At 32.6% G+C, this 18,148-nt stretch overlaps 2 protein-coding genes across 2 annotated transcripts; one reads left to right on the forward strand and one right to left on the reverse strand.

The window, feature by feature from the left end:
• Positions 1-1,832: 1,832 nt before the first annotated feature.
• Bma-panl-3 (Uncharacterized protein) lies at positions 1,833-7,501 on the reverse strand (the record flags this gene model as incomplete). The annotated part of the gene is made up of 15 exons (XM_043077142.1): positions 1,833-2,003; positions 2,382-2,520; positions 2,776-2,973; positions 3,172-3,311; positions 3,477-3,549; positions 3,889-4,069; positions 4,309-4,383; positions 4,656-4,772; positions 5,225-5,447; positions 5,565-5,666; positions 5,972-6,079; positions 6,187-6,293; positions 6,515-6,632; positions 7,024-7,094; positions 7,357-7,501. 15 exons carry the CDS (start codon positions 7,499-7,501, stop codon positions 1,833-1,835), a joined length of 1,968 nt encoding a protein of 655 aa, XP_042933076.1.
• Positions 7,502-9,332: 1,831 nt separating this feature from the next.
• Positions 9,333-18,110, forward strand: Bma-ani-1 (Uncharacterized protein; the record flags this gene model as incomplete). Its single annotated transcript, XM_043077143.1, has 24 exons — positions 9,333-9,359; positions 9,703-9,775; positions 9,934-10,076; positions 10,246-10,422; positions 10,641-10,934; positions 11,292-11,423; positions 11,538-11,573; positions 11,715-11,766; positions 11,985-12,105; positions 12,355-12,475; positions 12,527-12,598; positions 12,842-12,971; positions 13,083-13,141; positions 13,399-13,545; positions 13,790-13,895; positions 14,033-14,117; positions 14,724-14,928; positions 15,430-15,631; positions 15,846-16,018; positions 16,330-16,423; positions 16,586-16,785; positions 17,249-17,356; positions 17,554-17,696; positions 18,011-18,110. 24 exons carry the CDS (start codon positions 9,333-9,335, stop codon positions 18,108-18,110), a joined length of 3,000 nt encoding a protein of 999 aa, XP_042933077.1.
• Positions 18,111-18,148: the final 38 nt, after the last annotated feature.

Here is an 18,148-nt window from a genome sequence, read left to right on the forward strand (position 1 = left end):
AACTCTTTGGGATGTTTCGTCATGTTTTGTAATTCCAAATCTCTGGAAACTTCAACTCACACGATATCCATAACGCATTTGCGAACAAAGCATGCAAATAAATGTTATAAAACATTTAAAAGTTGCCGCAAGGTATCTTAGAACAACCATATAATTTGATACTACACTTCTCTTTTTGAATTTGGGTATGTCTTAAACAAATTTATGAAAATAAATCCCATATTACCTATTAAAAGACAATGAGGAAATAATTATATTGCAGTGAAATTCAGAACCCAAGCTCTACTTAGTAAGCACTATTTATTCTGAAACGAATCTAAAACTTCGTGTGAGAATGGCTAATATATACCCAAATACAATTCAGTTCAAACATAAAAATATCAAAGCAATAGAACGATATAAACCACCATTTACATACATGGAAGAAATTTAAACCAAAACAACAGATTGGAAAGTCAAAAAAATAAATAGATAAAAACTCTTTTTACAAAAAATTGATCAGCAGGGTAATAATCAGTGCGATGGTATATGAGCAAAAAGAGTAGATTCCGAGACAAACTAACTTCCACTCAAAATTCTCAATTTTCTTACTTTTTATATCTTTAAAACAATAACAAGGATAAGCCATTTCATCTTTAGCTATTTTTATTCTTCGAAATATTTCGTTTAATATTAATGCTGAAGAAACAACAAAAATATATGAGATAGCGAAGGCAAACATTTTATAAGTTCAGTTGAAACAAACATTTCAACTGAACTTATAAAATTATCTACTGCATTAATTCAGTCTTCTTAATACGGTACAACTGCATCAAAGATTTAAAAAGATTGAAACGCGGAAATATAGATATCTAAAAGATGAACAGAAAATAGGCCTGAACACAAGTAAAAGGACAATATAAAAATAAACAGAAAGACAATTAGGCTACTCAATTCAGAATCAAATTACAAACATGAATTTATTCGCAACGTCTGTTCGAATTCTGTTCGAATTTTCCTACCACCACCCTCAGAAAATTCTGTAGCATAATAATTACTTTAAAAAGAAGAGAGAAAAATATTGCAAGATATTCCTCTTTATTGCAAAACGCGCCACAATGTTCTGCAAAAAACTTAATAAGCATTATCGATAAAATGACACATTGTATTGCTGAGACCAAATCAGCCAAATTAAGATGCGGAAAAAGGGATTTCTGAGCAGAAGTTGATAGGCGTAACAGAGCTGAAAAGGTAGAGAAGCTTGTATGCAAAAAAAATATTGATGCATAATGACTAAACCGCAATTTTAAAAACAGTATTGGAAAGTGACAAAATAAACCAAACCAAATATTTGTTAACACATGAAATATATCACGCTTCATCATGTAAAAAATGAAAAAATTAGAAAAATCAAATAAATCTGAAAACAAAATATTAAAGTACACAAAACCCATAAATAATGTGGCAAGTTGCATTAAATATTAAAATACGAAAATACAAATCACAATTTTTGAAAAAACAACTGTAAATCTTATGCCTTAGTATCAAAAAAGCACGAATAAATATATTATTTAAACAACTACAAATACACACATAGCAAATGGAAATGTAAACGGTAAGCGAAAAAGACTTGTAAAGAAAAGAAAGTACTTAGAACACAGTTGTTTTCAGCATAGGATTTCCTAATAAAGCGCATCGAAGAAAAAATTATCTTGGTCTCTGCACATTAGCTATTGTCAAAATTATAGAATTTTCATGCAAAACTGCTGTTGAATCTATAGCAAATTTTAAACCTACCTGTATGATAACAAATAACAAGCTCTTCAAAAAAAAAAAAAAAAAAAAAAAAAAAGTTAGAGATGACCAACTACTGGCAATAGTGTATTTGGTATTGAAGGTGGTCTATTCTGTAATTCACTGAAAGCATTTTCCAGACACCGCCGTAAATCTGTATATGATACCACAAGCACATTCTCACCATCACGTGAAACCAACTGAATTTTTTCGTTGACACCAGCATCTAACTGTAAACAATTGGTTTTTAAAAGCTTACCGACTCATAATTAAACACAGTTAAAAGAATATCAAAAATTGAACGAACGACAAAAATGCGTGAGTCCTCAAACAGGATTAGAAAATCGAAAAGAAATAATGTTGAGTTAATAGACAATAGATTACAAAAATTGAAATCTTATCAAAAACCTACTCCCCCCAAATAACCCAAACAATACAGCTGACTGAAATCACAAACAGATCCGGAAGTAGTTGAAAACAAGAGAAAAACAACCACGCATTTTCTGATAATGACACTATACTATAAAAAGGATAGTAAATCGTTAGTTAGATCTCTGAACTACACAAGTATTCCCACTGTAATGCCTAATTAACCTGGGAACAACAACCTTATTCAAGGAAGTCACAATATGTGCCATATCAATCCACGGTTTACCAGTTTCTGTTATTTGATGAAACAAATAATCTCTGAATAGTTTCAATAAATACCGGTCACCCGTTTCGCTCCATGATACATCCATTTGAAACCTGAATCCAATTTCTTGAAAACAGGGGTTGCGAACTCCTACTTAATTTGACAATTTTTTAATATTTAGCAATATATAGCAGTTTTGAAACGTTTCAAGTAACAACCCATAAAAAATATATGGAAAATTTTCTATTGTTTGTTTTTAATCAGAACAAGTGGTTCAGAACAAAAAGTTCCAAATTGAGATTTAAGCAGTAATAAAGTGTTCCCTCAGAAAATTAGAGAAAATCCTTCACACAGCAAAAAAAATTTACTCCGCTCGCTCAGTAATAGTATTTAATTTGCATAGCAATCGAAACAAACGTCCATTTTCCAATTCTTTTGATAACTCATTTTCCAAAAGATCATTCTTCATTTGAGTTGTTTCAAGCTGTGCATAGAAACGGGCACCAATCATTGGCATTACTTCGTTGATAGAATGTGGGCGCTGAGTTGAAGCTTGTAACAAAAGTCTAGAAATATAATTGAAATAACTCAGACCTGATAGTCTGCTTATGACCACACTACGTTTACTTATGACTATACTACCGATTGAAAAATGGAGATCTCAGATGTCTACAAGTTTTTTTTTTTTTTAATTTTAAATTGCTGTAATTGTACAGAATGAAATAACAAGACAAGAAATGTCAATGCCCAATACAGCAGCATACGTGATTATATTCTTTAAGTCGGTAGTACATTGCTGACTGATAATGCTAATACTGTTGCTAATATTTTCACGACGTACGGCATGTAGCGAACCCATTGCCAATGCAATTAGCACACGACCAAGACCATTCAAATCATCTTGCTAAAAAACAATTCCCTCATTTAACCCACTTCAATCACTGTTTACTTGCATCACTCTAGAAAATTGATCAAAACAATCATCAATCGATAATGAATGTCCCTCCCACAATTATAGTAGTTGTTAGTAACTTTATCTGTAACAATAGTAATCGACAAACTAGTCTACCTGGTATAACTGAATGGTATGATCATTCCCAGGATTGATAACATCCAGAATACCGCAACTGCTTAACATTACTCTGGAAACAATGCAGTGAAGTTAACCAGTGGGCAAATTAGAAATTCAAAAACAGCTTTGTCTGCCAGTTACAAGTAATTTATAACTATCTAGAACGTTATGTTTTTCCTAGTTTTAATTAAATTCTATAACAAGAATGAATTCATAAAGATCTAACAGAATATGTTCCCATAAGATAAATTCCTTTAAATAATGCACTTTTATTATCAAACACGCTGTTCTCAATTTACGATGATACTTCCATTTTTACATGCTATGATGTACAACAATATATAGAAATATGCGGTATTAAATGTTAACCTTAGTTTTAAAATTATAGAAATCAAAAACTTATGAAGACACTTGCTTGGTTTTGTCAAAAACAATGATTTTTGATGGATCAACAGTTCGTGCTGCCATACCAGCGGAGTGTATAGCTCTAAGAGCTGATGATAGCTGCACAATATAAGACCACATTAAAGATTCTTGCACTATTGGACCAGTTCCAGGGAGATTTCCAACTGGTCCTAGTTTTGCAGACCCTTAAAAGACATAAAGTGTGTCAAAGTAATGAATAAGCTCTGTATGCTACCACTTTTCTAAAACTTAAATATTAATTTCATAAAGGTTTGGGGAAACTTAAGTCTTCTGAAATCGCTCAAATCCTCAAAAAAAAAAAAAAAAAAAAAAATAATAATAATGATAATAAAACTACATTTCACTATAAATAGTTTACAGTGTACTCCCCCAGTGCCCCAAATATCTTACAAATAATGTATACCATTGAGTCGATTATTCAGATGCCGATTTTTTAGCGTTTCCGAAAGCGGGTGATAATCATAAGCAAATAGCAGTGCTAAAACGTTACATCTAAATTTTTTCTAATACAGAGTTCTTTCCATTATTTATATAATAATAAACAAATTTTACAGAAATAATATTTTTCGTTGTTCCTTCCAAGATTATGGATAACTTTCAGTAATGTAGTGATAGACAGTGTAGGAACATTCTTAGGAAGAAAAAAGTTCTTAGGTTAGTTGTAATTAAATAATAGGTAAAAGTCAGGGCTAAATTATTTCTTATCTCTCGTATCAAGACGATATTTAAAAAAAAAAAAAAAAAACTTACAATGATCACCAAACTGACGAGTCTGTATAACATCTCTCAGCTGCACAACATTTACATGCATTAATTTCTTCCAGTTATCAGCTAATGAAAGCTGTTTCATTGCATTCACTCGAAAATCTAAAGAATGTATAAAAAACATGAAAAGTGAGGTTCCAAATATAAAATCATTCTCAATGATTGTCAACGGATTGTATATTGAAAAATGGTTACAATTTAAGCTGAGTATTTTCAATTGGATGACTTACGAAAAATGTCCCTTTATCTCTTTAATGATAGAAAAATAACTGACAAGAATAACCATTAAAATGATCTGTAAATAAATAAAAATGCCACTGTTCCAACCACTAATTAAATTTGCTCAAATAACGTTTTAGATCATAATCTTTGATAAATTTAGAATAACAACCGATATGCGCTTGTTTAGATTACACAGTGTTATTGAATCGTTATGTTCATATACTAAATAAAGTTAACATGTTGACAACTTAGCAAGCACATTAATGTAATGCTTCATGAGAAAGGTTTCTTTCCTCCTCCACGATTATTTTCTATAAAATCATTATGCTTACTGTGAATTCGCCTTAAGCAGTACGGCATGCCATCACGTCCATTAATCGCTTTATATACTGTTGTGATGTGTGACCCGATGATTCCACGTTCCATATGGCTGCCCACAAATTTGACATTTTCAAGTGGAACTAGATTCTGGAAATATTCAACATTTTGCGGGATATCAGGATAAAGCGATGGCTCTGTGCGACACTGTATAGCAAGCTGTCGTTGTAACAGCTCCTGAAATTAATTTTCAAAAATAATGGTATAAAAAAATATTACATCACTTAACCTAAGCTATCTTTAAAAAGAAGTGGACGAAATCGAAAATATAAGCAATGTTCTGTTATAAAGTACCATTTTTAGTTCAGGTGGCGTGAAATATGAAAGTCCTCGTGGTGGTTTGTATTTGCCAATATGTGGCAATGGACCATGATATACAAAATTACCATTTGTTGTCTTAAAAAAATCATCAGAATCAAAGCAAAAATAACCTAGTCATGCTAAGCAATTTTAAAAATTTAGTAGCCTTTTAAAAATTTGAATTTAATGGCAAAACTGACAACATAAAGGATTAAAATAAGTGCTTTGATAACCACAATTTACTTATGTTTTCTACGGTTAAGCACTACATTTTCCCATCTCTTGCAGTTTATAAGCCAATAAAATTGCTTTACAAATCATACCTTTGTTACATGAGTATGTTTGGAATACACCAAATTACATGACCAAAAATAAATCTAGAACTGAATAAAGAAATTTACCACATATACACGATCATCTTTCTGTGGAATAGATGGCTGTCCATCAGTAACAGTGGAATTTGTTGTAGTTGGTGTAAAGAAATATGTTGTCCCACCGAAATTTTCTTGCTTAAAAAGTAGAATTACTGAAGTGAGCAGTTCCCGTACTCTTTTTATTCTTCTCTTACAAAACTTCCAGTCACAATTTCGTCAAAACTTTTTAGAAGAGAACAAACCATATAATTTGCAGTAGTTGAGCCACAATTTTCTTGACTTATGTGACTGCTTGGTCGCATTGGGTCGTGAATAATCGGAGAAGTGGTCAAAGCTTGCGTCACATTAGCTCAAAAAAAAGGGAATAAAAAATTAGTAAAATAATGATCATATGGACATCAAACTGTGAATGAACTAATATAACGCCAGTGTTTTTCCTGGAACTATAATCTTGCATGCTATAAACAAATGCCCTTCAGATACTGTAATTTATTTCCGAACAATTAAGTTTGTGTATATAGTGAAGACCTTTCAGTAACAGCTAAAACGCCTGACACCAGCAGTACTTACAGTAGTTAAGGGATCGCTGCGATGATGTTGGAAAACCATAAGGCATGACCGATAATGATGGGTTTTCCTTTTCATCACTCAAACCCATAGCAGCAAAAGATGATGTAAAGTGCGACAGCTGCAAAATTACTTCTAGAAAATAAATTTAGCAGATATCATTATCATAAATTCTCCATAAATTTGGTATATTCATCCTCTGAAAAACTTGAGGAAGTCATGACGTTTTTGGCTGACAGGATTTATGGAAAATCACATCTCTGATTATTTCTTGACATTTAACCGTCAATATCTCTATTATTTTGTTTACTTATCCTTTTTTTTTTGGAAGGGGGGGGAAGGGGTCAATACTGTCAACAAAACAAAGTGAATCTTTTCAGCATTTATAATTTAGAAAATAATAAATTCGGCACTACGTGAATCTGTGCAAAAATTCTCCAAATTAGATTTCGTGGTGTTATATGCAAGAGATAACAGATGTAAAAAAGGAAATAATTAGAAGCACAATTAACATTGCTGGACTGCGAAGCAGGATGGTTGTTGAAGGCATAAGGACCAGCTGTCGCTTGATTTGATGACATTCCTAAACAAAATTTATAATGACCTAGCTTAAAAGTCACTGTCACAAGGAATAATTTTTCACTAATATTTGGCAAACAAGAAGATGCTTTAGCTTCCGATATTACGTAATTGCTTCATCCACTTCTACAACCTGAATTTTTGCTTTAGAATTGCAGCCCATGATCACTGATGACTACGTCAAGATTTGTCTAATTAGGAACATCTAGTCAAGCCACTTTTTGATATTTCGTTAAGTATAATCCGAAATTTGGAGAAATTCTTACGATTAACCCAACTAGAAGGTCGTGGTACTTGTTGGGTGCTGTTTCCATGCAGATATTGAGCCAGACGAGAACCTGGAGGTGGCGGATGTTGTTCATAACTGCTGAACAAATCAGAACCAGGGCCACTTCCGCTTCCACTTTGCATCACTGAATTATTTACTGTTCAAAAGGAAGCCTAACGCTACTTCCCACGCATTTCTATAGAAATCAATGAAGTCATAGCATTTTCAGATAAAGAACTACTACTACATTTTTCTATCTGTCCTGCTCAACAGTATACTCCACTACGTCATAGCAGACATCAGATGGTCAATCGCAATCACCGCGTCAGTAAGATTGAATTCCCTATGACTTTACCCACAAAAAACTCCCAGGAAGGAGTACTGTCCATCCTCACTTAATACTTTCCAAGAAACTTTCTATCCAAAAGCCACACATCCTAACAACGACAACCGCTCGCTACGAGTCAGGTCGTATGTCCACTAAGTAGAAAATAATATAAGGCTCGGTGCTGATACTAACGAAGCTAGATTTCATGCGGTCCGTCAATTCTGCTCTTATTAGCACTGAACGAAAATAAATAAAATTGTAATATAAAATTTCAAAATTGCTAGGTCTTTATGAGGAAGTGAAGATGAACAGTGGAGATGAGTTGTTAGTGTGAATGGACGATTCAAACTCATCATGATACTTCTCTGCTACCCTTTCCCATTTTCCTCACTCCGAACAACTAGAAGTGAAGGAGAAAAGTAGCAAGGTTGGGTTATGGAATTGGTTACATCCATCGACCACACACATTTATGTCAATCCAATCACGTTCATTACCAGCATCCATTATTAGTCTTAAACTCGTAGTACCAACTTGTCTACTACACTGCTCAATCAAGCAGACATGAACTATTGGAGTTGCATACCGGGCTGTGGGAGCGATATATTTCGAATTTGAAACGAGCGGGACATGGAGGAACCGTTGGTTGCATCAATCAATGAAGAATGCGTGTTAAGGAGAGGGCGTTGGTCGGCTCTCATTAACTGTACCTTTGACATTTGTTAAATCTAATTGAATCTTTTAAATTTGTCAAGTAGTAATCTGTTTAATTCCTTGTTTGTGACAAACTAGAAATTTCTTGCTTGACATACGAACTCAGAGTCAGTGAAATTTCTCGCAAGCTTTTTTTATCCCTGTATCCGAGAAATATTCCTTTTTTTTACCGCTTACTTTTTGCCTGGTTACTTTTACTGGTCTTTAAAAAGATTTGTAGTAGCTTAGATTGGATGATCATCTTACATTACTCTTGAGTAGTTTAAATAATCATTGACAAAGGAAGAGGTATATGGATGAAAATCAGTGATGTGGATTTGTTTAAACAAACGAAGAGAGCTGTCTTCAAACATTACTCTTTTATTCTGATTGTTCGGATTAAGAGGTCTTTTCATCCGATTGCATTCTAACTCCTAGATAACTCCATATTCGTATCTTATTTCGAGGGTATATGAAACAGATAAAAATTTTAACTGAATGTAGAAGGTTGCAATTGTTATAGGGCTGTGATTATCTAAAGCGTGATATAATGTCATTGTGCATAAAATTATGCATGCCCTTAATAAAGTGCAACAGAACTTCATCGAAGAAAATTTTGCTGATGTTTTATCAAAAATTCTACTGTTATTCTGTAACAGGAATTTGCTACACATTTATTTATCCGGCATTTAGGATACGAGCATTAGGTTTTCACAATTTTGTTGAAATATTAGATTTACCAAATTTTCATTTTCCGAACGTCATCAGATTCGCGCGTTTATAATCTTATAGAAGTTAAGACTATATCGGCTTGTGAATAAATCATTGTTTGTTATTAAATGACAAAAATTCCATCTGATAGCAACTCTTTTTATCAGATTCTGTTATCATAAAACCCTCTTCATTAAAGTCTGCAGCTAATCGATCATTAATATTCATCGATCACCAATAAAGTATGGAAGCAGAAGACGTAGATTTAGAGGTAACTTTTTCTTGATAAAACTGTAGGATTATTTGAGTGGTCTGTACAATCCCTACCACTTATTTCCCCAAAATAATTGGTTTAAATGTTTATAACCAGATCTTTTGCTGAAATGAATGAACTCACATGAAAATTATGTGTCACATGGATATGCTAAAATAGACTCACATGAATATCCTAAAATATTACGAAAGCAGAAAATTTTATTATTTTATTTTATTCTTAAATTTATTGTTCTATTATGAAAAGAGGATGGACCTCTTTTCATAGTGTTGAGAAATATTCATTTATTAGAACTTCCAACATTTGAAAATATAAAATTTTTTATTTATGCATATTTCAGAGAATTTTGCAACGTACAAAAGAGCGAGAATTACTCATTGAAAAGGAAAACGCATTATTAAATTGCAAATTAGGTTTGATATATCCCGTTCGATAAGATTTTGTTCAAATTTAAAAATATTACTTTGTAGTCATTCTTTCAACACCGAGTTGGCACTCGCAGTTTGCTGGATTCCATTTTTATTTCAGTAGTTTCCATAAAACTTTACAGTGCTTGAGGAACAGTTTTCAGAATCAACGTTGCCACAGACTAGCTCGGAATTGATAATATCGCGTCCACTTCTGAACAGGAATAAGGAGCAGAGCATTCACCCAATTTATCCAACTCAAGAATTAGAACTAATGAAAAGAGTTTCACTGGATAATTCCCGAAATGTTTGTTATAATATAGTTTGGGAATCTTAGAAGTAATGGAGTTTTGGCATGGAAGTAAAAAGGCCAAAGAAGTTCAAGCTTAAATTAAGATGATATATAAAACCTCTGACAATTCATACCTTTCTTTCTAGTGTTGGTTCAATTTTACTTAAGTTTATCACAATTTCAGCAATGTTCTGATTCACTGCACGATGACGATACCGCAGATAAATCATGTAATGAAAAACTGCGCGCTCGATTTGCTGCTCTTGCTGCTAATGTCGAAAATTTCGAATGCGATATAAAACCTATACGCTCCAAAAAATCATTCCTGAAAGGACCATCACCACGTCTGAGTAGTGGCGATGTAATCTAACTTTTTAACATTCTAATTTTTTTGTACTTTGGCTAAATTTCAAAAACCTGTTTAGATCTGCTGTAGATCTGCTTGTGGAAAAATCCGAAATTGACGGAGAATAGGTATGTGGGGACTTATATATATATATATGAATTATATGACCATCAATGATGGTCATAGGTTTTGAGAATAAATTTTTATCTTTTTATGAAATCCAAAACTTTCAGATGTCCCCAGCAGTACTATTTACACCTACCCTCAGCTATTATCCACCAGCTTCAGTCACCAAGCTTTCAACCAGTTCTTTGCCTCGGATTAATGAAGAAAAACCAGTGTGCAATCTCAATGATGAAAAAATAGCATATGCCGATGAATCGTTTGACAAAACGAATGATCAGGAGGAAATGATTGCAACAACAGTTGTTTACAGACTATCAGAATCACCAAAATCGAACAACTTACTGCGTAATGTAAGCGAAAAACATTTGCGATTTGTGGTACCTGCACGTGAATTCACCGAGGTTGATTCTTTACTCAAAAATTGTTCATCATTTTGCTTGAGTTTTATTTGATTGCTCAGTTTTATTGCCATTTTAAATGAGAATACACTGGCTGGTAAAACTGATAGGTTTGGAAATCCACAAATTAGATTATTCATGAACGTAAATTCACTCGCAGTTAGAGCAAGGTGCGGTCAAATTTAGTTGCGGAAGATGCTGTCAAATTTCCAAGCTCTATATTTTCATGTTTTTCTATTTATCCTTGCAGCATCCTCAAGGATTTTAAAGTTTTTTAAATATTAAATAAAGGAATGAAGAGGAAGAATATGATCCTACTATTTTATCAACCTGAACTTTTCAATTTCGTTACTTTCTTAGGATTCTTTAACTGAAAAATATCCTGCTGGAACACAGTCGAAAAATGATGTGACTGACAATAAAAAGCTGTCAGAATTCAATGCTAACAATTGTTCCGAGAGTGAAGAGTACGGAATTCACAAATTTTTTAGAGTAAGTCTAGATTTTCCTTGCTTTAGAAAATTATTTAAGAATAATAATATTCAAATAGATTTCAAAAAAAAACTATCAAAGAAAAAATCTTTAATGTTAACTTTTGCATTATAGCGCAAAATAGAAGAACCACTGAAATCTCCAAGCGATGTAAGTTTTCGATTTTATTTTTAACTATATTTTTCCTCAGTGAAGAGCTGTTCAAATTTTCAGTTTACCTTTTATTCTTGATTTTAATGCGAACACATTTGTCATAATTTGTTTTAAGAAAAAGGGTTATTGCTTTTGCAGGTTGGTAACAATTGTAACAAACGAAATCTCAGCGAGTCGAAGTTAAGTAAAGGTGATTTCGTTGTTTATTTTTAAGCATTATTTTTAAGCATTTCAGAAATGACAGCATTGGGAATTTTTTACTATCTAGTAGTGAAATAATCAGAAAATAGAAGAAAAAAAATAAAAATTTCATGAAAAATCATCGGTCTATGCACTGCAAACATATTAGAAGGAATCTATCATGCTCATTTTAAATACAAAAAATATTCGTACGCTTAGCATTTACAGGAGCTTTCGTAAGTAGTCGCAATGACATTATTGATGAAATCACGGCAGCTGTAAATAATGCTACTGCGACAGTTTCAGTTGATGGTGATAAACTGACCCACACAAAACAAATGGCGAAACAGTAAGACTTCAAGAGAAACTCCTTCAACAAAAAAAGTGGAGAGGGTTGTTTAAAACTCAGTTGCTGACAAAAATCGAATTTTATAACTGCTTTTATATCGTGTAGAAAAAGTAATTCGCATTACTCTTTCTTTTTTAGTGAATCTGAAATTACTTGATCGAATCTTTAGTTCTTTTTTCAGTAATAAGGCGAATATGTCGGTAATGACCCAAGTTTACTTCACTCTTTAACAAATGAATTTTTTTATAGATTTGATGAAAAAATCCATGAGGAAAGGTTGAAAACAAAAGCTGGTTCCAAAGTCAGTGTCATGCTTTCGAAGTTCGAACATCACCATTCTCAATCGGCCAGTTCCCGTTTTCGATTGATTGTTATTTTATCTGCTTTTCTATTATACCATTTTATATTTATCATTTTTCAGAGAACAGAATCTGATTATGCTGAAATTGACACTCGTTCAGCAGACGTGAAAAGTTTACTTGATAGATGGGAAGTAGGTGCTAGAACCGTACATTTTATTATTTTAACTTTTTGACGACCTCATCTACCTGTAATATCGTTTCAAGCATAATCATATTTGAGAATTTTTTTCCTTCTAAACGCAGTTGTGAAGCAAACAGTTTGAATGAGTTTTGCTGATGTCATGCTGTTAGCTACAAATTTGCATTGTTTCAAAGACATGTATTTTTTTTAATGTAATTATCATCTGTTCGTTGTTGCAGTTTAGTTCTTTCAGGTGTCTTCTACTACTGGTACTCCTTTACATCCAGATCAAAAAGAAGATGAGCTTTTACAGGCTGCAATGCGGATGGCAAAATCATTTAAACAAAGAAAGATGAGACCACAGTCATACTGTGAAACAAAAAGTGAATTTTTTTCTTCTAAATCTTTTTATCAAACATCTAATTCAAATGATGAGAAAATATGCTGAAGTACAAAACATGAAGATTGGGTATCTAGTTTACTTTGTATTTCAGATTCAGTTCAAATTTCTGATTTTCGACCAATATTGACAGCCTGCTCTATTTCATCCATTGTTAGTAATTAACTATATTGTTTTATCTCGGTTATGTGATTTTAATTAGGTTACCAAAGGAAAATAATAATAATAATAACAAATGAAGCAGCCAGCAAGTTGCTTTGAACACTTAAAAAAAGAAAATTTTCGAAACTGTTTTATTCATCTTTCTCATCGTTGCCACTTGTATTAGTGGGAAATGGTGATAAGCCTAGTTGCTGGACTTCTAAAATGAGTCATTGATGCATGAATATACGCTCTAGTTTTTGTTTCAGCAGCCCACCGAAAGTATACTTCAAGATTTCGCAATTAAAAACGAACAAGATGCTGTTCAGAAAGAATTAAGCAAAGTGAAAATTTCCGACAAAAGTAACGATGAACCTAATCAGCTCATTGATGACGCTTTTCAGTTCATCCATCGAGTAATTGTTTAAAACAGAAAAAAAAAAAAAAAAAACTAATTTATCTTCTAGACATCATGAAAGATTATAAAAGAAAAACATCGGCCCTGATCTTTTTGCTTAGTGGAAAAATATCTGATTCGAGAGGTCGAATTTTTAACTTCATGATAGCATTCAGAATCTGGTGGCAAGTCTTACTGATTTCTTCCTATTGTTAAGCTTTAAACCTAATATCTTTTTTTTGCAAAAGCTAAACTCTTTGCAGACACCAGATAGAAATTCTTCTCTCATGTCAGCCATTCTCAGTACACCTGAAATTTGTACTTTATCGTCTCCAACTGCGGTATCGACTGGTCGTGAGAATGTTGAGGGTATTTTTTAGTATTTCAAGAATTTTTGTGTACTTTATGTTAAGGACAAATAAATTATATAAACAAAAAAGAGAATGAGTATCTGATTCTGCTAATTTTGTAAGTCCTCTGTACAGTAACGAAGTTAGTCGTTTCAGCATTAGTTCCTCTGGCACATTCAGTTTCTTTTTATCGAAGAAAAGAAAAAGAAAACCGATCGGGGAGTGAAACAGTAGTGCTTGGGTAATTTTAGAACTTTTTCACATCTTTCTGAATATTTTACGTGATACTCAAGTTATAGTTTTTGGCTATTTTACTCAAAAATAAAAAATTCTGTATAAAGTATCAAATAAAAGTAATTTTGTTTTTTGTTTATTCTGCTTCTTTGTAGAACCAGGCTTGATGAGTTCACTTGGAAATTAGCAAGGAAGAAAGAACTTAGGTAATAGGTAACAATGATGCTGACATTGTACAATTGGAAAGTAATCTGCTAATTAAATCAGTTTTATTGTTGCAAATATTTTGAAAAGACATAGTGCAAATGCAAGCAGAATGAAATAAAAGTTGCAGATATTCTGAAGCAAGATATTATTTAAGGAATAAAATCGAGTTTCAGGAGTTTCGATATTATACACTAGATAGTGTACACATTGAATTATATGACAAATATCGCTTGGGCATTTTGTTTTTTGATCATTATTTCTCTAATGTATTTATTAGTTGCTAGTTTTTGCCTTTCTAGATGTTCCAGCATACTGAAGTGAGAACTGAGTGCTCCTAGAGAATTATAAGTTTGTTGTCGGTAAAATTTAGATCAAAAAAAAGTATTTGATTTTTTTTTTTTGTTAGACAATTTACTCCATCGCCGTTCAGTAGTACTACCGTTCTCAGTCGTGCTATATCAAAAACAAATATGAATGATCGAGCGAATTTCGAAGTCGAGCGAGCACGTTTAGAAAAGGCAATCAGTGTGCAGCAAGAACAGATTGTCCAAGCGTCACGGGCGCTGTCATTTTGCCACAGTACACAAGAATTTAGAGGAAGTCGTGAAGAGGTTCATGAAAATTTTGGAATATTTTAATTATTAGCATCATAAAAGGTTAATTAAATTTAAGTAAGCTTTTTCGAAATGGTTATAGTGAAACTCAAAAGATATATCTCTGCTAAGTATTGTGGAAATGCAAGGCATAATTTGAGTTGTGTATCAGTTTAGAGGAATGTTTGCGAAGCTAGTTGGCTCGATTTTCATTTTTTTTTTTTTTTTTTTTTACAATCAACTAGCGCTTGTTGTTATACTTTTTTTCACTATAAGCACGAGAGAGGATGGCATTCTGATATTATGTGATTCTGTTCGGTCGAAAGCAATTATTTAATCTTATTCATATCCGCCTCTCGAAATCACACTTGTCTTGCATCATTAGGTATAACGTTATAAAGTACTTCCTAGCTTATTGGCTTGATCTCCAAGATATATCTCCATTTTAGTTGAAGTACATCTTATAAAATAATTTATGCATCTAATTCGCACTCGGCATTAAGCCATGTTCTTTTCCAGGTTGATGCACAGCGAGCACTTCTGATAGCAACGGAACGGAGACGTGCTTTAATTTTTGTGCTTGATCGGTTAATTCAAAAACATGCAACCGGAGGCGTCCAACATTCTATTTCAGATGAACCAAAAGGAAATTTAACATTTTCGGATATTTCTGTGAAGCTAATGCGTGATTTTGTCAATGGACATATCAATTACCACGATGGTAAGGAGATGGCATTAAATTATGGCTAAAGTATGTCAGAACGAATATCCTACAATAGTCTCATTGACAGCAAAATACGATGAAATAAAGTTTTAACTTATTTAGCTCACTTTCTCAAAAAAAGCTAAATTAATGGTGTTGCTTAAAAATGGTAAATAAGTTAATGAATTCGTTTCTGGAAAAAATTAACATAGGTTTTCAGCAAGTTTTTTAGATCAGCTGTTATTTTATTTCATCGTGCTGATACGATACGAAGAAACAGTCCATCATACAACTTTAACTACTAGCGATGAAGGCATTTGTTCTGGAAGACTTGAATTTCCGCATTATATCCAGTTTCGATCACTTCCTCATGATTTCAGTTGTACATTGGAAATTTTTGCTCTCGTGAGTTGTTTTAGAAAAGCTATGCTTTTCGGAAACTCTCCTTATTGGGTATTTTCTTCTACGTAACATTTACTTTGTCTACTTCTAGGTTAATTATTTTATATTCATTATCAGCATAAAGCTTTTTTATATCAAAAAAAGAAAAAAAGGAATCTCGACGTCATACGAGTTCTGAGCTCATTTGCTAGTGTATCCTTCACTTCAAACTGAGTTAGTTCTCACATCAAGTGCTATTAGAGTTGTAACACAATACAGCAAATATGGCTTACTTTTTTTCTTACATTTTAAATTCCATTTTTATAATTTTTTAGAGAACGCGACGAGAATTGCTTCGTCATGAAACTAAATACCACATTAAAAGTGGCAATTCATTAAAGAAGTCTCAGAAATCGATGTTTTCACCAGGTGATTAATCGTAGCTTGCAAAGCCAAAAAAGTCTAGTCTCTAGTCTAATATGTCGAGAATGTTTGTGCAATATACTGATAATAAAATTTGACTTTTTAAAATGTTTTTTTTTTTTTTTTTTTCAGTGTTATTAATGCAGTGACCTATACCTCCAGTTCCAGGACTAGTCTCACTCGGTGGACCATCAGCAGTAATAGATCCATCATTCCAACGTGTTGGACATTTATTACTTAATATATGCAGTGTGAATAAAAATAGATTCCATCTCTCTGACACTCTTTATCCACTTGATGGAGTCGTCGAAATGAAAGTTCGTTGTTACGCGGAAGATTGTGGCACCGTTGGTTATAAAGGTTTTTTGGTGAGTAGTTTTTTGACTTAGTTTTTTTTTTTTCTTAAACTTAATTTTTTGAGTTCAAAAATTTCAAATTATGATTAGGATATGATATTGAATAAACGTAGTTTGCGGAAGTGAACTGAAGGTTGCATTTCTTCCCTTTTATTTATAAATGATATATGTATGCCAAAGCGATATCAGGATTGAACATCTCGAAGATTTTTAATAATTTTGAAAAATATTTTTTGTCCTCTTCTTGGTTATTTCCCCTTCTCTCCGCATGTCCGCATTGTATTTGACTTGTTCCAACTTTTTTTATAGTTCATTTTTCTTAATTTCTGTTTTTGTAAATTCCAGTAATTCTCATCCCTATGATAATTTATATTTTTATGTAGTTTTTATAATTTACAGTATTATAATTTATTTGTTACAAAATTTTGTGCAAAATCAATTTTTAAAATTAATGGAATATTTTTTTTTTCTGCAGAGTTTGTATCAGCCAGTTGAAAACATTGCTTCATGGGCTCGATTCTGGTGTGTGCTTTGGGATGGGCAGTTACGATTTTGGCGATATCCCGAAGATGAAAGCACGAAAGTCAGGATTCTAATCTTAAGTATTATAATTTAACGCTCAGTTCACTGATCATTTTGCAAAAAAAGAACTCTCCTGAATCCGCATTAACAAACTGTAGAATGAATCTTTAGTTTTTTCTTTTTTAATTGCTATTGGTAATTTCGGTTTAAAACTTTTTAAAGTAGATGATAAAGGCACTGATAATGAGCTCATTATAGATACCAGTAGTAAGTATTGACTTAAGAACATGCGCATGCAGCAAAATTAAACCCATTCCTGTGGAACGTTGCCCATATCCGAACTCAATGCAAATCGATGTCTGGTTACCTAACAACTGTGCGCAAAAGCCGGACAGAATAAGGTTAACTTTCTTCATTCCATTATTTAGATTTTGTAATCTCAATGAAGCATATAATTTGAGTATTGAGTATTAAGATTAAACAGAATAAATAAGACTGAAAGATGTTTTTAAGCAGGCATTTGAGCAGATAAAATTCCTGCAATTAAAAAAAGTCTGCATTCAACTGTTTCAGAAGTAGCGAAGGTGATCATTGCTGTGAAAATTTATGTTTATCGATCTAGCAAGCATTTTCGGGTGAAAATCGAGTGTTGATTAAAAAGAGGAAGTAGGCGAATTGCTTCACTTATATTTCTCACATATTCTTTTTTTTTCAGGATTCTAATGGCAGCGGATCGAAAAGATGAAATGCATTCGTGGCTTAATGCAATGAATATCTCACTTCGAAATTTAACACTTTGGTCATGCCCATCGTAAGAGGTGTCCTTTCATCGTTTCTAAGTAACTATTTAAGG

The sequence above is a fragment of the Brugia malayi genome, assembly GCF_000002995.4.
Source record: "Brugia malayi strain FR3 genome assembly, contig: Bm_v4_Chr1_scaffold_001, whole genome shotgun sequence".
Lineage (NCBI taxonomy): Eukaryota > Metazoa > Nematoda > Chromadorea > Rhabditida > Onchocercidae > Brugia > Brugia malayi.